Source organism: Colletotrichum jinshuiense, chromosome 6, assembly GCF_051148585.1.
Source record: "Colletotrichum jinshuiense chromosome 6, complete sequence".
NCBI classification, from domain to species: domain Eukaryota; kingdom Fungi; phylum Ascomycota; class Sordariomycetes; order Glomerellales; family Glomerellaceae; genus Colletotrichum; species Colletotrichum jinshuiense.
Window position 1 is genome coordinate 725026 of NC_139313.1, and position 23290 is coordinate 748315.

General features: G+C 51.3%; 7 protein-coding genes across 7 annotated transcripts; 2 read left to right on the top strand and 5 right to left on the bottom strand.

Moving 5' to 3' along the window:
• Window positions 1-2596: 2596 nt before the first annotated feature.
• Window positions 2597-4222, top strand: EsH8_VI_000173 (glycoside hydrolase family 7 protein; the record flags this gene model as incomplete). The annotated part of the gene is made up of 5 exons (XM_083271426.1): window positions 2597-2775; window positions 2873-3296; window positions 3370-3458; window positions 3519-3978; window positions 4034-4222. The coding sequence occupies 5 exons, from the start codon at window positions 2597-2599 to the stop codon at window positions 4220-4222; spliced, it is 1341 nt and encodes a 446-aa protein (XP_083126600.1).
• Window positions 4223-6759: 2537 nt separating this feature from the next.
• On the top strand, window positions 6760-7767 carry EsH8_VI_000174 (DUF3425 domain-containing protein; the record flags this gene model as incomplete). Its single annotated transcript, XM_083271427.1, has 2 exons — window positions 6760-6928; window positions 7004-7767. 2 exons carry the CDS (start codon window positions 6760-6762, stop codon window positions 7765-7767), a joined length of 933 nt encoding a protein of 310 aa, XP_083126601.1.
• A 129-nt stretch (window positions 7768-7896) lies between these two features.
• On the bottom strand, window positions 7897-8724 carry EsH8_VI_000175 (Alpha/Beta hydrolase protein; the record flags this gene model as incomplete). The annotated part of the gene is made up of 1 exon (XM_083271428.1): window positions 7897-8724. One exon carries the CDS (start codon window positions 8722-8724, stop codon window positions 7897-7899), a length of 828 nt encoding a protein of 275 aa, XP_083126602.1.
• A 759-nt stretch (window positions 8725-9483) lies between these two features.
• On the bottom strand, window positions 9484-9997 carry EsH8_VI_000176 (uncharacterized protein; the record flags this gene model as incomplete). Its single annotated transcript, XM_083271429.1, has 2 exons — window positions 9484-9767; window positions 9832-9997. 2 exons carry the CDS (start codon window positions 9995-9997, stop codon window positions 9484-9486), a joined length of 450 nt encoding a protein of 149 aa, XP_083126603.1.
• Window positions 9998-11317: 1320 nt separating this feature from the next.
• Window positions 11318-13192, bottom strand: EsH8_VI_000177 (alpha/beta hydrolase; the record flags this gene model as incomplete). Its single annotated transcript, XM_083271430.1, has 2 exons — window positions 11318-12265; window positions 12323-13192. The coding sequence occupies 2 exons, from the start codon at window positions 13190-13192 to the stop codon at window positions 11318-11320; spliced, it is 1818 nt and encodes a 605-aa protein (XP_083126604.1).
• A 556-nt stretch (window positions 13193-13748) lies between these two features.
• On the bottom strand, window positions 13749-14768 carry EsH8_VI_000178 (medium chain dehydrogenase/reductase family protein; the record flags this gene model as incomplete). Its single annotated transcript, XM_083271431.1, has 1 exon — window positions 13749-14768. One exon carries the CDS (start codon window positions 14766-14768, stop codon window positions 13749-13751), a length of 1020 nt encoding a protein of 339 aa, XP_083126605.1.
• Window positions 14769-15209: 441 nt separating this feature from the next.
• On the bottom strand, window positions 15210-18643 carry EsH8_VI_000179 (OPT oligopeptide transporter protein-domain-containing protein; the record flags this gene model as incomplete). Its single annotated transcript, XM_083271432.1, has 9 exons — window positions 15210-15257; window positions 16009-16590; window positions 16657-16839; window positions 16907-17233; window positions 17289-17545; window positions 17596-17795; window positions 17855-18126; window positions 18187-18485; window positions 18538-18643. The coding sequence occupies 9 exons, from the start codon at window positions 18641-18643 to the stop codon at window positions 15210-15212; spliced, it is 2274 nt and encodes a 757-aa protein (XP_083126606.1).
• Between the last annotated feature and the right edge of the window lie 4647 nt (window positions 18644-23290).

Consider the following 23290-nt stretch of genomic DNA (forward strand, 5'->3'; position numbering starts at 1 on the left):
TGGATGGGCCTCGGCCCTTCGGCCGCTTGCATGCAGGAAGGGTATTCGAGATACCCGATTTAGTCCCAGCTAGAACACACAAAAGAAAAAGGCGGTATGCCTTGTATCCAGCACTAAAGATTTCTATCGACGCTATTAGCAAGGACGTTGGCTAAGTCTTGATCGACAGAGAGGAATGGCCTAGTAGCTTTGTTGTATTATTGCGAACGTATGGTTTACTCTCACAATGAGGAGCTAGGCGGTGGGTTTTACTTGAGATAGCAGCTCTAGTCGCTTGTTCACAACTAAAGTAGTACTTTTACACGTCAACAAACATAAGCGTGTTGAACTGAGTGGACATAAGAATTGCCACTCTTTCTGCCTTGATGAAGTTCCCACTTCTCAAACTACTAACCCTTCTTGCTGTGTAATAAAAAAGAAATGGAAAGGGGGAATGCCGAGACATGATTTACGTTGCAAGACATAAAATTATCCACTCTCCCTGCTGAGTCGTACCATGCCAGGCCAGGTGACGATAAGGGATAAAATAATGAAAAAGACACAGGGATGCATCTGCTACATTGCCACAAATAAATTGCTAGGCTTCCAGCTTTGAACCCTGGAAGTGTTTACATTCTATCGCCGAGCCTAGATATTCCGATATTCCCTTCGAAATAGTCTGGATTGCGGTGCTACTATCTTACTTTTCTTCTTCTCGCCAGCATGAACACAGCCATGTTGTGCAGTTGAGTCGAACCTGCGACCCTAGCTCAGTCGGTGAATTCAGCAAGGAACACTAAGCTAGACAAGTAAAAGAATAGACATCTGAAGCGAATGTTGGGAAGCCGTGGGTGGTAACCAGGATTTTTTGCGAAGTCTGTACTAGCAGGTAGAATAAAATACAGAACACAAGTGCGACTACCAGGCAGCCGTAACTAACCTATGAGTGAGAAGCAACCAATGGCGAGTTAGGTCCGAAAGAATCAATTCCAAGACTCGTGACTTTTACTCGGGCCGCAATCCCATCGAAAGTCTATGAATTGATTTTCTCCCAAGACCAACTGCCTTGCATTTGTGATCTTCTGATGCATTTTGCCAAGTATCTTCGGCCCAAAGTCGCAGCTATCAACGGCTCCCCATCCGGCCAAAGACTGATCATCGAATGACACGTCGAGTGAAGAATGGTAATTCATTCAAGACCCAAGACAAAGGACTGTATCACCATCGGGAAACACCAATACATGCTTCTGTTTCTTGTGTGTAGTTATGAAGCAAACGGAGGTTCAACTTCCGTAAGCCGTATTATTTCCCCGTCTACCCCGCCATAAGGCCAATGGGAGAAACATATTTATCCCCGCCTCCCCCGTGAATCCTGCACGCCGAGACTAAGCCCCGCAGATTCCCCAGACGCCTTTTTTTGGCGGAAGCCACAACCAAGAGAGCCAAGAAATATAGGCCCATATATCGGCTCCGGCCCCTGAACCATCAGCAAGGACAACAGCCTATACCGGTAGGCTACCCATGGATTCGCCAATTGTCATCCCGCCGTTTGAAGGATCAGCGACCCGAAATTCAACGACCAACGGCTAAGAAAAATTACTTTGGCATTCGCTCTATCAATTTATTTCATTCACAGCCGTGTTGCAAGTGCCCAAAACCAAGGTTGGTTTAATGAACCCCAAGCACTTGGGTCATTTAAACCCTCGTTCTCCATAGCTGGAAAAACTTGAAGTGTTCTTGGCTTTGAGAAACTTTGGTACGTGAGTTCTTTTTTGGAGCACAATCTTCTGGAATTCGGTGGTCGGCGCGTCTCCCGGCGCATCCATGAAACGCCGAGACGGGTAAGGGAGCCCTTGCCGAACCAGTTCGGACGGTAGACTAGCGAGTGCCGAAGACGGCTGCGATCGGCGAAGCATCAAGGCCGTTCCTGAAAACTCTCATGAATTTCTACCCGCGGTTCCCGGAGCTGATCGCTCACTCTTGTCGCCGCCGAGATCTTGGCCCTCGACAGCATGACTTGAATCATCACCACCCGACCACCGCTTCCCCTCGTTTCCGACCAATCGAGCAAAAATGTCCCCGCTGACAAGACCTTGGCGGTTGTTTGAAATATGGATATTTCCGGTGCGAGGGGCCAAGCGCTTGACGTTCGAGGATGCTCTACGTCTTCGAGCGATTCAATTCAAGCAACATTTCACATGGGTCCGTGGTCGCTAACGGAATTTTCGTCCCGGTTAATATTGATTATTTCTTAGCATGGCAAGTGAAATGATATCCAATGCTACACCAAGCAACTTTCAGAAGAGCTGCCTCCGTGGTTGCTCGCAAGGGAAACCTTAGCCCCGTTTTGTCCGCTCTCAGCAAATGCCCCGTTGAATGCGTCACGGAAAACTACACGATGTTACCGGACTTCGGGACGTCAGAGACTATCAGTTCGGCGAGCTTCACTCCGCGATGGAGCCAGGCGAAGAAGGCTTTTCGATGGTTTTCAACAACTTTAAATACGGCCGAAATTCCGGCTTGATCATAGCCTTTGAACCCACAACTCCCCACACAAGTCGCGTTCTGTTTCTAGATTCGAAAATCCAGCTTCCCGGCCTCTCTATTCATTTTCACCATGAAATACACACTCCCAGCTCTTTCCATGCTGGCCATGGCTGTAGCACAGCAAGTTGGCACCGAGCAGGCTGAGACTCACCCCAGATTGAACTGGCAGAAGTGCACTTCTGGATCGTGCTCCAATGTTAACGCTGAGGTCGTTATCGACGCCAACTGGCGCTGGGTTCACGAGGTCGGGTATGTAAAATTTCTCAGTTGGCACAAGTTTGGGCCAAAAGGGGCCTCTGAAGTTCAAGAAGCTATATCAAAGAGCCCAACTGACACAACTCTGTAGAGGCTACCAGAACTGTTATGATGGAAACGCATGGACGAACCAGTGCTCTAGCGCAGACGACTGCGCCAAGAACTGTGCCGTAGAGGGTGCCGAGTACGGAGGCACCTATGGTGTCTCCACCAGCGGCAACGCCATGACATTGAAGTTTGTGCAGGAACACGCCTATGGCAAGAACGTCGGCTCTCGCATGTACTTGATGAACGGATCCAACAACTATCAGATGTTCACTCTCATGAACAATGAGTTTGCCTTCGACGTCGACCTGTCCACTGTCGAGTGCGGCATGAACAGCGCTCTTTACTTTGTCGCTATGAAAGAGGATGGTGGTCTCTCTTCCGAGGCCAACAACAAGGCAGGAGCCAAGTACGGTACTGGTTACTGTGACGCCCAGTGCGCTCGTGACTTGAAGTTCATTGGCGGAAAGGTTGGTCTTGTCCATTATAATGCTAGAGTCCTGGTCACAATGATCGATCTCGACTGACTTGGACGATTGATAGGGCAACATTGAAGGCTGGGAACCCTCCGAGACTGATTCTAGCGCTGGTGTCGGTAACATGGGTGCATGCTGCGCTGAGATTGATGTCTGGTAAGTGCCTATTGTTACTAGCTTCTACTAAGCAGTTATTTGTTGACTGAAAAAAAACAGGGAATCCAACGCCTACGCTTTCGCTCTTACTCCCCACCCTTGCGAAAACAACAACTACCACGTCTGTGAGGGTGATACCTGCGGTGGCACTTATTCCGAGGATCGTTACGGTGGTGGCTGTGATGCCAACGGGTGTGATTACAACCCGTACCGAATGGGTAACCCCGACTTCTACGGTCCCGGTAAGACTATCGACACCACCAGGAAGTTCACCGTCATCACCCGCTTCGAGCCCGACCGAATGTACCAAGTCTTCCGCCAAGGAGATGTTACCATCGAAGTCCCCGGCGCAAAATACGACGGCATCCCGGGAGAGAACGCGCACATCACTCCTGAGTTCTGCGAGGCTCAGTTTTCCGTTTTCGGGGAACGCGATCGGTTTAACGAGGTTGGAGGTTACCCCCAGCTGAACGCCGCCCTTGAGATCCCCATGGTACTTGTCATGTCCATTTGGAGCGATGTAAGCGATTTCAATGTGATGATGAGAAATGACAATGAAGCTGATAATGATACAGCACTACGCCAACATGCTCTGGCTTGACTCAATCTACCCTCCCGAAAAGGAAGGCCAGCCTGGCGCCGCCCGTGGACCTTGCGCTCAGACGTCTGGCGTACCCTCCGAGGTCATCGAGCAGTTCCCTAACTCTCAGGTTGTATGGTCAAACATCCGCTTTGGCCCGATTGGCAGCACCTACTCTATCTAAATCCAATTGTTTGACTGCTTCAAGATTGCGTATGGGACACCACAAGATGGCACAGGCCCCCTGTTCCTTTCCGTACATAGCTTCTCTTCTCTTTCTATCGTTTAGGGCAATAACGTTCCTTTTTCTTTTTTTCTCTTTTTCGTGTGAGCTAGGCACTGTCCCGTAGACTTGAGCCTTAGTCAGAAATACATTTCTCTTCAAAAGTAATACTGGCCTGTGCATTACTGCCATCCATGAGAGGCTCCCAACATTGAATGTTGGGAAATGCCGTTCAATTCAGTTGCAAGCCTGAAATGTGGACGCAATTCTGGAGCTGAGAACCGCCAGTCCCGAGTAAGATAGCTGAAATGAGCCCGAGAAATTCACTGGTTAGTTCAAACAGTTGCTTCGGCTTCAGTGTCGAGTTGAATTGTTGATAGGAATGCGGTGTTTCCTGAACTGTCTTATGGACGTGCCCAGTATTGAAGCAAACTGGCTGTACAAGATGCTTGTTTTGGTGCTGAAGTCGGAGCAAAAATCTCAAAGGTGGCCTCGGATAGGCTTAAAAATACCTGAACCATGGTTAACCATGGGTGCCCATAGTGGTGGTTCGGTTTTTATGGGTAAACCATAAGCGTGGTTTATAGTTGCGTGGGTACTGTAGACCGCGTAAACCATGGGGATGGGTAGGGGGAAAAACTGTAGGGATGGTTTATAGTTATTTACTGGCAATAATTAATTGTAATAATCTTCTTTAAAATCCCTAAGATTTATTCAACACTAAATAACACTTTAAACATATAGATTAACTTAGAATAAAAGTTCCTTTATAGGTTTCTTATAAATAAGTTATATTGTTTAGAATTTAATAGAGTATTAATATTCTTGCTTGTTGGAATGGGGCGGGGTTCAACCCAAGCGGCCCATGCGGACATGTTGACAGCAGGGCCGCTTTACCCCTGACTGCATCACCATCCTGTCTTTTTCTTAGTCACCAGCAGGTATTTAGGCCTGATCAGAGCAGATTGAGCCTGATCAGACACAGACAGACATTGGCAGACATCATCACATTAATACTCCTTTCTTTGCGTAATCTGGAGATCTTCTCAAAATTCACTTGTGCGCGCGTGCGACTGTAGCGGAGGTGACCACTGAGCAACAAGACAAACTCTCGACCCTCCCCATGCAGCCCAGAAAGTGCAATTGTCTGTTCAGAATAGGCCTGATCAGGCCTATTTCTAACAGACAATTGACGCTTCTGTTGCTCTGCGGACGGGAAGTCACTCTATGGTAGGCGGAACCTAGGGTGCGTGGTAGTCGCTGGGTGTGTTGTGGTGTTTTGCGCCCATCCATCCCTACTAGTCCACTTCATTGTAGTTATTATAGTTAAAATAATTTTTTTACCCATTGGTTATAACCACACAAACCATAAACCACACGTGCTAAAATTACCCATCTACCCACACTACCCACCTACCCATATGGGTAACCATTTCAAACCATGCTTTGAATGGTTTGAACCACAGGTGGTTACCCATGGGTATTTTTAAGCCTAGCCTCGGATGGTAGAAGCTGCGCCGGCATCACTTCGGTGTGATTTTGTTGGTTGGTGACTTCATAAAACAACACGTTTCCTCAGTTGATAACAGCTGAGGCGAAGTATTCTTTTAAGAGGTATTCCGGTGATTTTTGGAGGGTTTTCGAGTATCCTTTTGCTAGACGACGTTCATAGTAACTGACTTGGTACTCGGGCGGCCTCCATGTATGGAGGCTTCGCGAACGCTATGGAGCTAGGAAGGAGTATCAGACGACTAGCCAAGCCTTTTGTACTCAGTTTGGAAAGTCTAACAGTCAATGCGGCCGGCGTAACGGACCAACCTCTGGCCAGAGCTCAATCATAGACCGAGACCGAATCATTTTGCAGGGAGGAAGTGGAATCTCAACGTCCTTTCATTGGACTGCAAGGAGAGAGACATACGTAGAGGTGCGGACGCTAATGCAGCCTGCTGACACGCTAAAATCTGGTGCAGATCTACATGGGCCTTAAATCCGCCCGAATTCACGTCTTGGGAGTGCTTCGCCTCACAGATGATAACAGCAGATTGTATGGATTAGCAATCCATCTTCGGAATAACCATTCATCAAATAGATACAGTACTCTCGCAAGGTGATTATTCTACTCACTTTTTTTTTTAAGCAAGTTTGAGCCTGCGGGAGGTTGCGAAGATTTGGGTTTCCTCGAGCCTCTTTGCATCGACGAGGCTCGAGTCATTTCTGATCCCCACCATCGAGAAAGGGCATCGACGCCGATTCGACAATTCGCTTAGACCTTGCGAGAGCATCCCTGACACCACAACGGCGGAAGCCGTCAGCAGGCTGCATATAGCCTATGGGACGTCCAGTCTAGTTTTCGAATGCCTCAACCATCCCTTCGACCAGCCAGTCCTGAGCGATCAGATCTCAATGCTGACGCGCCCCTGTGTGGCTCTTTTTCCGCTTACGATCATTATCCAATCTCGGTAGAAGGCGTCCTTTTCGATCTAGAACCAGCGACAACAATGGAGATGTGTTTCAGTCCAGGCCCGGCGGTTCCTGCAGGGACGACGATCCCGGTCCTCGCAAATCCGCGTCTGACGGAGTTACGTGATCCCTCGGAAGACTGGACCGGCGTGACAAGTACCACGGAGAGAAGGAAACTGCAGAACCGGTTGAACCAGAGGGCTAGACGTCAGTAACATTCTCAACTTGTCTGCTGCCCCGGCCCATTACAGCCAGCTAACACGGGCTCCCGTCTCAATTTAGGTCGAAGAAACCAAAAACTTGGGAAACATTCTCCATCGGACCCAGATCCGGACTCAGACACAAACACCTTGAATACACCCGTGAAGATGGAGACGCCACCTGACGAAAACGCACAGGCCGTTTCCAGTTCCGGTATAGGGGGGAAACGACGCGCACAGCTCTGCCTCCTGGGCAAGAATGATACTCAGAGTATGTTGAACAAGTTTGCCGAGGAGGCCTACCAAGATTACATACGAGGCAGCCCGTGTACGGCCTATCTGACAACACTTGTCCGTGTAAACGTATTCCATGCATTCGTCCGCAACGCACACGCCCTAAATTTCAACGCGGAGTGGCTGACATACGACGCCATCTCCCCTTTCAACAAGATGGGTCCCGGTCTGGGTCTTGCAACGACAACCCTCTCGTGTCCCGAGAATATGCGCCCCACCGAGCTACAAATGACCGTCGAGCACCACCCTTGGATCGACTTCTTTCCCCACCCCCGCATGCGAGATAACTTCCTTCGGATCGTGGCCGAGAAGGGCGAAGACTACATCGACGAGGATGATATGTGCAGGGATGTTGTAGATGTTGGGGCAGGAGCGGGCGTCGAGGATTCAGCGCTTATTGTCTGGGGCGAGCCTTGGGATCCACGGGGCTGGGAAGCCACTGAGAAGTTCTTGAGGAAATGGGGCTGGTTGCTAGCAGGCTGCACGGAGATGCTGGAGGGGACGAATTATTGGAGAGAGAAAAGAGGGCTCCGGAAGCTCAAATTCAACTGATCGACTTTGCATAATCCACATGCATAGGTATTGTATGTGTCGGACATCTCGGCGGCTGAGGCTCTGTCTTACACCATCGCCATCATTTGACGCTTGCTACCATCTGCCTAGCTAACGCCTGCTCTAAGCTCAAGAACGTTCGTTTTTCCTCGCCTCGAGAGTTTCCAGCATTTTGATAAAGTGAGGCACGAACGCCTCGCATTCAACCTGAAATCCTTCGTGCGCACCAGGAACATCAAACCGAGGGCATTCCAGGATCTTCTCTTGTTCATTCACCGCCTCTGCATACCAAGCGTCTCTGCTTCTGATGCCCCGCATTACTCCGACACTCGTCTTGTTCTCCTTGATACGGTACAGGCTCGGAAAGTAGCCCATCGAGATGATGAACTCGTTGGCCCAAAAGTTCATTGGGTTCTCCGGTTCCGGCAACATGGGCCTGGGCACGCCCTCGTCAAAATAACCAACGAACCTCTTGCTCATCTCCTCCTGCGCCGCATCCATGCCGTACCTGTCGTACAGCTCCAGGCAATGGTAAAAGTGCTCAAAGAGTTCGGTGGCATTCGGCATCAACGTGTAGGTCGGCGCCTCGTGGGCTATCATGTGCTCAACCATGTCAGGGAAGTCGAGGGCGAACTGGAATGCAAGCATCCCGCCCAAGCTGCTGCCGAAGATGATGGCTTTGTCATATCCAATGGCTTTGATGATGGCGCGGACATCGCGTGCTTGTTGGGGTGGGTTGAGCCTCTTGTTCACTTTGACTTGGCTTGCGGACATCTGACGACGGTCGAAAGTAGCGCAGGTGTATCTGTCCGACAAGGCAGTGATGATGGGGTTGTACTGTCGTCCATGACCGTTACCGCCGGGGATGAAGACAATGAGTGGGCCTTGACCCTGGTACCAGTAGTGTAAATCGCATTCCTCATTATTCACAATTGACTTGGTCGGGTTGAACTCCATGGTTGCGACGATAAGATTAACTGAGATAGAGCTTGAGCAACATGAATTGGGAAAGGCCTAGAATTCTCTCACACGGGTAAAGCGGGCTTTAATATAGGCTGACGTGGCTAAATGAGCCCATGTACAGAACAGAGTGAGGAGTCATGAAGGATCCCGGAATGGGGTGCATCAGAAATCATGCGACGCAGCGGTGAAGCCAATCAGCCAAGTTCTTCGCAACCAACTGACATTGATTAGACCTTTATCGCAACGAAACAAGAATCAGAAATACGAAAGACCCGTACCAAGCTGTAGGGGTCGGAATCCTTTCAGTCTGACCTGCTCAAATGTTGGGGGGTTACGAATGGCCTCGCAGCCCGCGCGTCCACTAGTTAGCTGACGACAACCAACACCTGCGGGGTCGGGGCATGACCCCGACTCTGCGTCCAATTGGTGCCCGGCTTGTACATAGGTTCGCTAACAAACATGGGACATAGGAACGACCCCCGCAGTACAGGCTGCTGATGACTCCGCACATAGAAGCACGGCTTACATCTCAATTGTTATTCACAGTCGGCGTCAGAAGTTGCGTAAGCTTGACATTGAAGATTGCATTCTTCGACTATCTCTGCTGCAACATGCGGAACTTGGGGATAAGCCCAAACCCGGCCTAGTGCGGGAGTTTTCTCAGCTACTGCTTTTGTAGAAGGCTGTAGCATCATCTCACCCCATGCATGTTTCATAAAAATGAGCCAAGAATTCCCTTGCCGTTGGAACTTTCTAGTACGGTTGGATCCAGGGCCTGCAACGCGTCGCTGCGCAGAAGCCATTGCAGCACGGGCCGATGTATTGCCCGTCGGTGCCGTAACATTGTCCGTACGTCGGGACGCATATTCCCAAGCAGCTAACTCCCGTGACGGGCTGAGGCGGCCCGATGATGACCTGCTGCACGCCCTGTGGCGTTATGCCGCTCACCAGTGCCTTTTCGCCGTTGGTATAGAACTTGCACTGGGAAATGGCGTTATAGTCGGGTGCGTCAATGATATTGACCGAGATGGCATTGTCTGGGAGTCAAGTGGTTAGTTGCTCTGTTTCTTTCAAAGCGTATGTGTGAAAAGTGTAACAAACTCGTAGGATACACCTGCCCGTTGGCAGGAATCGCGAGATCGTATGATGCAGGGCCACCATGGAAGGTTAAGTGGACCGTCTGGACCTCATCGCGCTCTTCGAGTGGGTGGGCGAGAGAGGAAGGGGCAAGAGAAAGGATAGTTAACAAGAACGTAGAAAGCATCATTTTGGATATTGAAATGCCAGAGCGAGCGTGGGGTAGTGATGAGTTGGCTAATAGTATATCTTGTAAGATGCCGATGGTGTGGATTTGCCGAAATACCACATATCAGGCGAGTGTTCACGAGGAATTTATACCTTTTCATCAACTTGTATAGTAGAGCCTGAACGTCTCCGTTGGGTAAAAGGCATTCAACCCCGCGAGTCGTATGACCCGAATCTCCCTTTCGATAAGGCACGCTCTCCGCTTGTCTCTTGCGATCAACACGTCGTTCCCTCAACCGTCGACGCCTCCGCTATCATGACGCACCCCAAAATACGAACTCACATGACATACGCCCATGGTCTATTTTCGTGCCCACCCGTCAACTTCGTGAAGTTACAACCATTCAGCTGTGTTGTCAGTGCTCTTATGCGATAGTGCGGCATACCACCCCCGGGGACAGCCGATCGATCTCGTAAAGAAGCAGGCAGAATACAGCAAAACGTCCCGTCTGTGGCGTCTGTCCGACCAATGCCACGATGTGTATGAGCCACTAGGGCGGAATGATCCTCGAGCTGACTTGTCACTAGCGCGTTTTAAAGCTTGGCCTTTGAGAGCTGAATGCGAGGGGCAGGGGATTGGCTAAATCGACACATTTCCCCAGAATGCTTCCCTCGATGCAGCGACGCTAGGCTGACCGGGCACTAACGGCGCTCGCCTCGTCGGATGCGTGCATATTGATCAACTACGCGTGGTCTGGGGGTGGGTATTCTGGCGGGGGAATGTTCAGATCGCCAGGGCGAACGAGAAACTCGTATTTACCCCGTACATCAAGCATGAATCTGACGTTTGTCTGGAATCATGTCTCAGTTGGGCCATCTAGCACGTGTAACGTTCACCTCGGAGCCGAACGTTATCTGCGTCAGGAAACGCATTCGGCAACAACCTCACCATTTTGGACGATCCCGCGATGTAACTGAACACACACTAAGCACAGACTAAAAGGGGAGGCTTGCGGCATCTCGGTGGCCGCCCTTGGTTGACATGGCGCGAATTTTATCCGAAAATAGCGGTCAGAAGAACACTCCCAACGCATCTGCCCAATCGCAACGAATGTTCCTCAAATCAAACACCTCACAAATGTTTTGGTCGTTGAAGCTTGAACGGTATACGCTTTCTGAGACCCGTTAGGCTATATTTGACGTCCCTATATGTCTAGGACCCGGCCCACTGATACTGTTCGCGTCTGTGTGCTCCCTTTGGCCGGCATTGCTGATCTCTCAACAATCAACTGATAGCATGGTTGGTTCACTTACCACCATCCTCAACATAGGCCTTTTTGATTTAGAAGAGTAGCGGATGAGACCTGTCATGCGGAGGTGCCAAGTGTGCCACCTTGATACCCATACTCGCCGTAATACGCGTATCACTATCCCACACGTCACAATCGGGCTGGCATACCGTCCCGCTCTCCGGCAAAACCCCATGCTCTAGATACGCCTGGATGATTTTCTTCGTACATTGGCTGCTCGTCGCAAGAGCACAGTGTCCGATAGACTCTTGGATCACAACCGCCGACCCGGGATGTCCCTTGCTCATCTTCCACGCGTTACGCAACGGCGTGACCGGGTCGAGCCGCGAAGACAGGAACAGCAACGGCGCCGCCGGCTTGCCCTCGACCAAGGCGGCGTCGTGTTCGGGAGTCTGGAATGGGCCCGGAAAGCGCCATTTGGGACGAACGCCCCATGCAGTGCAGGCGAAACGGATTTGCGACCAGTAGCCGCCGAACGTGGGCGACTGCGACTCGAGCTCCGAGACGTAGGCTTGATATTCGGCGAGGGTAACGTTCGTGCTGTCCTCACCGTCACCGCAGATGACGGCCTGACCACCGTCATTGAAAGCCGACGGAGCGCCCGTCGCGTTGGGGTGGGCGCAGATCTGGTCGAGCTTCGGGATGCTGGCAGTGGCGGACCCCAGGAGGGCAGTGTAATTCCCGTCGATGGCGGCGCTGAGGCTCTCGGCGAGCCTTTTGAACCTGTCGTAGGGGCTGTAGAGGGGACCCTTAAAGGAGAGCGTGACATCGTACCCTGTAAGGATATTGGTGATCTTTCCGTCGAGGACCGAGACTGGTGCATCATCTAGCTGCTTGATGAACTGGTCGACACGGTCCCGAATGTCCTCCCATTTCTTGTCCGAAGAACGGCTAAGAGCGCACTTCTCCCCCGACGTGAAGCATGTCTTGTAGAAGTAATCGACGATCTTCTCCGTGTCTTGCAAATTAGTCTTCCAGCCCTGCATTTGCGGGTTAGTCTCACGTCACAAATCGAATATGAGATGAGTTTCACTCACCCCAGCCATGTAATCGTCTGCATCTACAATACCGTCGATCATGAGGCGGCCTACCCTACCGGGGTACATGGAGGCAAACGTGTTGCCAAGCAGACTGCCGTAGGAAAATCCCCAGTACTGGAGACGCGGTACGTCTTTACTGCTGCGGAGCTCCAACGACTTCTGCGCCTCGTCCTTGTTAACGGCCCGGGAGGCAGCCTCTTCATCCCGAAGCTCCTGGATCTTGTCGAGCATCTCGACTATGTCGCGGGCGACAGAGGCCGTCGACGCGTACGGGATAATGGAGCCATTGACAGCGTTCTGCGTGCAGAGCTTGCCGTATCCCTGGATCCGTGCCCACTGCCGCCTCAGAGCATCTGGGCTAGCATCGAGCGGGCCAATGGCCAGGCGCTGAATGCTTTCCGTGTCCCTGGCGAATAGGTCCTCGTAGCAATCGGCCTTTGGTGTAGTGAACTGGATACCGCGCGGGTCCCAGCTAAGTATCTCGTATTTCTTGTCGCCGTCGGCCGTGTCTTGCAGGGTGGAGCCGTCCCGAAGCAAGAATTCGACGCCGGAACCGCCGGGACCGCCCGGGTTTGTGAATATGGTGCCGCCGAAGGCCGGGTCGTCGTCAGACACCTTGGCAGGGCGCTTGATGATGGCCAAGGCGACCGTGTGCTCGTTAGTCTCGTCGAGCCAGTCGAGCGGGACTGTGAGTCGTGCACATTTGAACTCGTTGTAGCATGGATGATATTCCAGCTTGCGGGACGGCGTGATCGTGTCCCAATCGAAATCGTCGAGGCTGGGAGGGTCGCGCTCACTGGCGTTGGCGATGCCTGCCAGGCCTGCCAGTGCGACTTGGCCAATCCAAAGTTTCATAGCGGCTACCATGAAATGAATTCGATTGAAGTGAGATTTCGATAAGAAGTTTGACGCAAATGAAGTCAGTGAGATGAGCTGATGAAAGGTGGGCTCTTCGCAATGGGGTGTCTAGCTTCGGTCGGCCTGTCGCCTCGGTTGGCTGCAGATGTCAATTTCCCCAACCGTTTTCCTTTCGGTAATTATCTCATCACCACCAGTGAAGTGCTGCTTAGCAAAGATAAGTTCGAGGTTAAAAAGAAAGATGAGGGGGAACTTTTGAAGGAGCTGGAACAAGATGACTGGGTAACGAACTGCTTCGTCAGCAGGAATGCCTGGCAGGGCTGGATCAGCGAGGCACGCACTGATCTTACGCACTGCTGTTAGGCGTCCAGGCACGCGTTCAAGGTCGCTAAACGACGCCAAGCGGAATCAGGAAGGTGTGCGCAATCCCTCGTGGAACATAGATACTTTGATTGTCAAATAATGGAAATAATACCGGTACTCCCAAGGTCCCCATGACTGACTCCTCCAATACTCGCTCAACGCCCAGCCCCTAGCCGATCGGGTAAAGCTCCCGAGTCAATCATCAAGCCTTGGCATCTGACACCCGAACAAGCAATGATCCCACGCCCGTACCATTCGCCCATTGGCGATGCGCCTCTTGGATGTCCTCAAGGTCCCACACATTTTTAATTGGGACAGTGATCTTGCCCTTGGCCAGCAAATCAAACAAAGTCTTCAGGTTCGGTTCGAAAGTCGCGTCGTCCCGAGTGATGTAGTAAAACCGAGTCTTTTTGTTGCAGAAGGGGTTCATGCCCCGCGCCAGCAGCTTCACCGTTGGCATAACCACTGAGCCGTGCTCGGCGGAGTCGTTAAGCGAGCGCAGATTGCCGCCATACCCAACCAGGGTGCCGGCATCCGAAAGGATCGAAAACGACTCGTCCCAGCTTTCAAATCCCAAGGCGTCGAACACGGCGTCTGCGCCTCCGAGGTCCTTCATGGCCTGGATCCAGCTCTTGTCCGTGTACACAAAGGGCTTGCCGCCTTCTGCGCGGATAGCCTCGTGGTTCCGTTCCGATGCTGTGCCGTAGACCTCGGCGCCCTGCAACTGGCACAGCTTCATGAGGGCATAGCCAACAGCCCCGCTGATGCCGTGCACGAAGACCCGTTGACCTGTAGCGACTTTGGCGGACTCGTAGACCATGGCGTACGCCGTGTTCCAGTCCAGGATTAGGGATGTGGCCTGCTGCAAGTCAAGGCCTGCAGGGACTTTTATAAGGTATTTTTCGGGCAGGTTAACCAGCTCCGCCTCAGCGTCGTAGACGGTGAGACAGGCGACCATGTCGCCGGGTGTGAATTTGGACGCGCCGGTACCGTTAGCCTTGACGGTGCCGACGAGTGAGTATCCAGGAGTCAGCGGGGCCTTTTTCTGCATCGGGTAGACCCCCTTGCGCATGTTGATGTCGGCTCCCGAGAAGCCGGAATAGATGGTCGCTACCTGCACATGGTTGGCGGGAGGCGGCTGGATGGTCTCTTTGACGACTTGGACTTTAGAGACATCGCCGAACTCGGCAATGACTACCTTGCGGATAGTGGTTGTTGACATATCGAATGCGCTTTGGGGAAGACTGGGGTGTTCAACAATGCGAAGATGCTTCTACAGAAAGTGAATGAGGTGTAGCTTGAGGTTGTGGGATACTGAATTGTTGGATCTGTGGTTTCATGTTCTTAATGAGCTCGAACCATCATTGCGAAGCGCCGTCCTTCTTTTATGTTAATCTAGTGTTAGGCAGCATCATTACTGAGATGCGAGTCGGCATGGATAATCAATGCCCAAAGAAACGCCAGTGGATGTTTATTGCGCCGACAATGGGTTCAAAGAGGGCTGGGTAGCGCCCGCGGTGCTAAAAGCGACGCCACCATGAGCTTAAATTCTCCGACGGAGCAACTCTGTAATGAATGCCCCTACTTTCCACTCATCAAATCTGACAGACAAAATCCAGGCAGACGGGTGGGACATGTCGGTCGTGGACCTGTTCAAGGGGTGTCATAGCGTCTCGAGGTCGCGATTGCACCGATCGACGACGCTAAGGCGCTGAGGGGCGTTCTTAGCGCATCCTCCAAGCCACTCCGACTCCCGGCGAGACATTGGGCCGCCTCGCTTAGGTACCCTTGAGCAGAGATGGGCTTATGATTGCTCCGTAAACACAGCCACTCGTTGTCGCATCCTACGCGTAGCCGCAGGGACAGCCGGGGTGACTTGCGCCATCAATAGCGGCGCCATAATAGCAACCGGTGAGCTAGTGATATGCGCTTTGCACGGCAACCCCTCCCCCCACAAACGACGTTGACAATGCCATTCTACATCGAATTTGATCTTGTCTTTTGGAAACCGCTTTCACTACCCTTCGTCTATTCAGCATCTCCGCAGCATAGAAGTTGTACCTAATAACAAGTCGTGCTGTTGAGGCCTTATCTACGCTACCGTGGGTAATGACACTATTGTCAACGCAAGCTAGACTATTCGGTTACAGTTGATACTGGAACAAATCATAACGGTGATATGAATTCAAGAATGCGCATTCGGAAGGATCCTTTGTTCAAGGGCAAACTGACAACTTCTACAACCCCGTTTCTCTACACTGATGATGGCATTGCCCTTTGGAGTTGGCTACTAAAGTTGAATCGATAGGTTCATATCGTTGCAGGCTGGTTTTCCTCTCTCAGGCACTCTTCTGTCCCTTCCGACTCAAATAGCTACAACTATTCCAGTCGCACGTGTCCTATCGCACACCACAGTTAACAGACTGCATTCATGAGGCATTCGTCACGACATGTTGACTTACTTGGTAAACCTGGGTGCCCCACCAGTTCAATCTGTCCGAAACACCAGTGTAGAAAATGGCGAAAAATATGACGATTCCGGCAATAGCAACAGAGCAGTCCAGCGCCGAGCTGAGAACGAAATTGTACCGCCTCCACCATACCTTCTGCCTCGTCTTGACGAGCAAACCAACGAGCAAACCCACGATGGCCCAGCTGCCGTAGTTTGTTCCAGACGCCGGAGGAATGTAGTTGAGCCCGCCGAGGAAGAGCGGAATATGCACCTTTTTCAGCCATTTCGTCTCTGTAAACACTCTTTTCCTCAGCACATGAACAATGACAGGTAGCGTGGCTCCCAATAAGAAAAACCATAGCAGCGAGCGATACATTGCTCCCTCGGCGAAGAACCGGCGCGGGCCGAGAGCGCCCCAAACCATGCTCGTGTTGAAGTGAGTTCGAGAGAATGGACATGTGAAGCCATTGGGGGCATTCGTTGTGCAAATTTTCGGGATATGGTTGAGAGCCCAGTTGAGGACTGAGACTTGGCCCAGGGAACCGATCACAATGCCAACTGATTGGACAAGGAATAGTTTCCGGGGTGGAATCTGAAGGCCTGTTAGCTGTGTTGCACCCTCCTGGCGTAGCTCCTGAACGAGAAGTAGAATGCATACGTTACAGTATATACCCAGCTTTAGGTCCTGCGCAAATGCCAGTCCTTTGATACCGGAGATGTAGCCCAGGTTAAAAAACCAAATGTTGGCCAACACCTTGCCATCCCATATGTAACCTGCGATAATACGACAGAAAATATCGATCTGAATTTTCATGTTCGTCGTTGCGTATATCCAGGCAAGCTGCACCATACCAGCCTATATGAGCGACGGTTCATTTTGTATGGTCCGGGAATGGGAGTAGACTTACCGGAACAAAAAAGACAGCAGATACCGCGAACGAGAGAAGTACCCCGTACCATCGCAGCTGAACCGGGTAGAACTCGCAAGCAAACACACCAAACCCTAAAGCGAGAGCTGCCGTAGCCCAGTACCACCAAAGAGGTACGGCCTTGTACGCAGGTTGAGGGTTATCTTGTGGTATGACTTCACGGCCGAAAAGAGCAGAAATCTTAGAGGTGCGGAATGCAGCCATGATATGGCGACGTTTTTCAAGGAAGAGCCAGACAAAGAGGGAGGCTATGGTTGCAAACGAGAGACCGAAAGTATTGAGGGCGTATGTGACGGGAAGATATATCTGAAGACTTTTAGCTTTCATTGTCAGTTGAGACGGAAACTTTGGTATCACTTACATCTGAGTAACTGTTGTACTTTGTCTCATTGAAGCTAAAGTTGTCCGCCTTATCAATGACTTTTGAGACATTATACGTTTTACCCATATCGTCAAAGATGGAATTGCTTTGGATAGGGAGATAAGCCGAATCCCACGTGTTTGAATAATAGAGAGCCGGAGATATGATGTAGATCCAGAAAACCAGAGAGGCAAGGATGTTCAAAATTGCCCAGGTAGGCACAACTAATGGGGAACCGATGTAGGCTATTTGACTCCCTGGTCTAGCTTAGCATAGTGTCACTAGAGACAGACAGGATAAAACTTACAATCAAAGGTGAAAGGCAGTAAACCGATTCCGCTTTTCATTCCAAACAACTGGTTGACAACCGGGTTCTGCGGAGCGATCCAGCAGACCCAAGTGAAGTATCCCAGCGCAGGAAAGATGAAGTCTGGGAACCAGTACCAACAAAAAGATGCTGCAAAGGCAAGCATAAAGAACCTGTAACGAGATGCCGTCCACTTGGCCCTTTGTAAAACTTAGTAAGAGATATGCAAGGAAATTCACAAGCTTTATGGACAACGTACTCAGATTCATCTTCCTTTTTGCCTGAGTGCAATGCGGCGTTGAGAGCGGTGTTTCCAAGCACTCCCGGCCACACTAACCCAGGGGGGGCAACAACCAAAGCATAGCACAATCCAGCCAAAGCAAATCCATAAAGAATTGTGGCAAGTGTGATAGTCAACTCAAACCCCCAGCCTGCTTTCAATCCGTAAAACACTCGCTGCTCGGTCAAGACATCAGCACTTAGACGTGTCAGAAAGCTTAGGTTAGCCATGATGTAAATAAGGATGTTTTCCTAAGACATAGTGGTCAGTGCTAGAATGCCTCAATTTGGCGTCTTCAAGAGTATACTGACTTTGTAGTTGAATGGTCCCGGGTTCAAGCTGACACGGCAACCCATGATGTTAACTCCCCAATCAGGCATGGCAAACTCCCACGCCTTCCCCACTGGATAGGCCAAGAACTGAATCGCCGACTGCGACAGACTGATGGATGGAAAGCGGAAGGTGTATAAAGTATTGACGCCACTGCCCAACAGACAGAAACCGATTCCAATCACCCACATTCGAACAGTTAGGCACGGTAACGACGGGTCGTCGGGTCTGAGACCAACGCCGGCGGCGTACAGAACATCCTGGCTGGGAGAGGAGGAGTCTAATGCGTAGTTAGAGGATTCACTCGGTGGTGAGAGGCAGGCTTGGCCTACCTGAAGAACGCTTGGCTTGCTGAATAGACGATACCGGAGACACCAGCTCCGGTATCACTCCAGCGCACTCGTTGCCAGTCTTTTGCTTTTCCTCGATGTTCGCCATGATAGTCGAATAGCGCACACGGGACTGCGAGATTAGATCAGATGAGATTAGATATGATGAGATTCATCAGAGTTTTAACCTCCCCGCTGGAGGCTTTGGGACCAGGTCACCCGCATAGGCCGACGGCATCAACTTAGAATGAACCCACATTGCTGGTGCCGTGTCTCCGAGCACTGGCATAAGCTTATGGGGATAACGAATGTTTTGCGGATCGGTTTGGGTCGAGGCGAGGCGGGAAACATCCCGATCATGGGACGGCATAGCCGACGGCGTTTACGCATTCTCGACAACTGCCCCGGAATTCCGCCCGTTCCGCCAGGTTCTACGTCGCGGAGGCCGCGGGTGGAAGGCACTAAGACTTATAGGGCTAAACGATGGTCTTTCCATGGCGCGCGCTAAGAAAGTCCTGACACTTTCCGGGCCGAGGAGTCGTGGAGGAGAAGGGATGTGTCGCTTCAAAATGGGATGACTCCCCCGCTTGTTGCGTCTCTTCAGCCATTCAACGGCCAGGATGTCGTCAAGATTACCATGTCAGTTATCAGAAGCCGGTTATCTCTGCCGTCCAAGACCATCTGTGGCGTTCTTGAGCTTAATCATCCCGTTGGACTACGCTACTTCGCACTCATGTGGGTTTGGGTGTAGTGTGCAGCCAAACAAGAGGGAAAGTGGTTGGAGTGAACACGAGACCGGGGGTTACATGCTCACATGCCGGAATGCCGAAGAGATACCATGATAAAAGCATCGATTCGTCCCGCACATTTGGGTCTTCGGCTTGGCCTATCAGGGGAAGCTTTACTCTACCTAAAAGCATTTATGATGTTGTCATGTAGCATTATTATTTTGTTTGTTCGCATGCACTGTTTATGCAAAAGTGGGAATAAATAGGGGAAGCATTGTCTCCAAGTCGTACTTCATCGGTTTATTAATGGTCCGACATGCATGAATGCAGCCAAGGGAAATGCGAGAGCGATGGAAATGAGGGATTTAACAAAAAAAAAAAAAGTCAAGAAAAACTTGCTCTCACGTTTCCCACCATTCCCCGAGGGAAGCCCGAAATACCCGCTCTTTGCCGGTTTGACCCGGGTTACTGGTTCTTGATGACCATGCCTGGATCGTTGGGTCAACAGCCATCAACCGAGACATTTATTGCATACCCGCAGATGGTATAGTGAACCGCCAGATACATTTTGCATGCATGATCTCTCCATTTCTTTCTCTGCATTTGGCAAGTGAGATGCACCTGCGAGGCGATCCATCCGTAAGGCCACTCCAGGCAGCCCACTGTATTGAGAAGCATTTCTGCATAAGGCAGCGGGCTCACCAGTTCATCCCTTATTTTGGGAGGGGCAGCCCTATGGACCCTCAGCGACGTCTTGGCAACAGCAAACCCACGGCGACTGCCACGGTGCCAGAACATCCGCCATTGCCCGTGAAATGAATAGAAAACTAGTTTGTAGTTTAGGGATACACTTGTGAATCAGCACAAAAAGTTCATCGGTAATGCAGATGACAAGGAATCTCATACTAATGCAGTTGTTAGGCGCTTCTTGCCTCCAGAAACCATCTTCAACAGTTACAGAGTTTGAAAGTTAGAGGGCCAAAAAAAGGTTGCCATTTTTCTGAGTTGTTTCATGTAAGTAGTTGTGAAATCCTTTGGTCCGTAAATCAAAAGCTTTGCAGAGTTCGTGCCTGCTCTCTCTCCCGTCCATACGGCTATGACATTGACTTCTGCTTTTTCAAAGACTGGGGGTATTTTTCTTGTCGCTTCTCAAGGTACGTTGGATCTTCGGTAATCTCATGATGAGGCCACAAGCTGAGACTATATGACGACATACTGATCACCCAGTGTTGTCTGTGGTGGTTCGTTGGATCATACTTGCGATATTTTGATGAGGAAGATGCTAAACGCATCGTATGTCCTTCGATTATTCTAAATGTACATTAGAATACTGCAGTCTAGGTGCCTTGGTTATTCTTATTGTCATGTTTTGAGCTCTTTCTGGATATGCAGTATAAGAACTAACCCGTAGGCCGCTAAAGTGACTATGTCAACGTCTTTTCGTCTAAGTCAACCAGGCTTGGCATAGGACACGTGATGGAACACGTGACCGCGGTGTATATAGACAGATACACGCCAGAACCCATGGGGGGGGGGTTCAACCTTGAAGATATCACTTTGCTCATACCTAGCTTTCACTTTGCTGCTTGTGTTGTTTGGTCCTTTCTGCTCTGTTTGCCTGATTTACGTTGGACCTCTATTCGCGACATCTCACGATCCCTCCGGGATCGATCCCGTCCCCACGACAGTCTTACCCCTTCTAGCAGATCCGGAACGGCTGCCAGAAAGACTGTGACAAGTGGTAGCACGACCTCTTACGACACCAGGAATTTTCTTTTCGTGACCAGTCACGAGAAGGACCCTAATTCCAACCGACCTCGACATACATATCCCATGTTCATCACACCAGGGCACATCAAAGAGTGCCGCAGGTTTACAGCCTGGCGACGGGCGAATCCACGAGATCCGCGCGTACAGGAACTTGATCAATTTTTCCTTGAGGACGCCCAACGACTGTGTACACTAGATTGGGACTCAGCCTCTCGACCAATATACACAGAGGAAGAGTGGGAGAACGGATTCCAACTCCCAGCAGGATACAACAGCGACTCATGGGCAGCAACGTCAACAATACGTGCGGTGATCAGACTCGTACGAGCAGCGCGGAAAGATCCTCTTCTCAACGCGCAACTTCACGAACACGCACCACTGCCAGCCCTCAGTCGCACAAACTCGCAGACCTCCCACGCAGAAGAACAGACAACACCCCCAGGACCGCAACAGACACGGGAACCACTCCCACCCCGAAAACCGCCCCCTATTCCACCGGACGAAGTGGCCACGGTAATCCCGATGACTGCGCTCCAGAACCCCCAGTCGGAGGCATCCTCCTCGAAAGGAAAGGAACCCGTGAGACCCCCTCGAACGAGTCAAGGAGATCACGCTGTCCCCACAGCCCAACCTCCCGATTCATCTGAGGGATATCACAAACAACCGCTTCAACAGCAAGGGCCTTATAACACACCCCCAGGACTACTCCCAGGACTTCCAGGGCAATATCCGATGACAACCCAGGCCCAATGGGAACACAAGCCATACCCTCAGCAAGGTTTTCAGCAACCCCCACTAGGTCCACATCAATACCAGGGACAAGCCTATGTGCCAAACATGGCACACCAGAATTTCAACCCTCCACCCGGGATGTATCCCAACATCTACGGGCAATATCCCCCAGCACAACCCCCTATACCCAACAGCACACCGCCACTCCAGCACCAAGCGGGACCAGCCAGTGTACCTTCAGATGGGACAGTCAGGCAAAATCCACCGCCATATCCGACGGCGCCCACACAGGCACAACAAAACACCCCGCCCCACTCCCAGCAATACACAGGTCACACGCCGTACAACCCGCAATACCAGGGGATAAACACATACCCCACAGCCATTCCAAACCAGCAAGCCAACCAGGACATGGCGATCCACTCTTTTGTCCGAGCACTCACAGAAGCCCTGAGAACGACCCCAGCTCTGAGGACATCAACCACGCCCCACCAACCACATATGATGGTAAACCCGGCCATTGGTTACTTCTACCCGGATGCTGACACAAGACGACACGGAACTGACCCCATATTTACCGACAATGGGGTGACAGTACACCGAGAAGTCGAAACTTGGACACAAGGTGTTGACCCATACACGGCAGACCTAGGCGAGGCCTACCAGCTATGCAGCAACATACACCTCTATCTCCGAGGTGCTGCCCGCAACTGGTGGGACTTCCAGCTGCTAGACTCAGAGAAGAACAACCTGAGGGCTAAAGGATGGGCTGCAATTCGGGAACGAATCCGACTTCGGTTTGGACCTTCGCTAGCAGACGCAGAAAAGTGGTTCCAGGAACATCACTTCACAATGGCTATGATACACAGTGACAGGGACCTACGGTCATTTGCTCAGGACTGTTTCAAATACGCAAGGGCATGGGGAGACTTACAGCCACGTCAGTGGTTAACCCGGTTCTACCGAAACCTCGCCCCCATATTCCGACAATTCCTCCATGAGCCAACGGCAACAGACACCATTGACTCCTTCCTCACGCTGGCAGAGGAACGCCGGAAGGCTATCCGGGAAGCCCACTTGGCGGCCCCCACCAGATCCGCGTTCGTCAGCACGGAGGAAAGTGAAGATCACCACACCACGACTTCTTCAGAGGAAGCGTACTGGGGCGCTAGACAAGACCAGGACCGGCGCGCCGGAAGCTACCCCCGTAGCGGGGATCGACCACGTGAAAGGTGGAACGACAACCGTAACGCTGAACGGCAACCAAACGGAGTCAACACGCAGCGGATACGGGATGATAACGCTGGATACCGCACCCAACACGGAAACGTAGGGACGGAACGGCGACCCCAGGACAACCGGTATGACAAACCACAGCGACGGTACCAGCCATGGCAGGACAGACGCCCGTTCCACCAGAACGACCGGGGCAATGGCCGCAGATACGCGTCATACCGCCGAAGGAATGGGTACGACATGGATCGCGCCCAGGTCGTGTGGGAAGACGATGAGGACCGAGACGAACG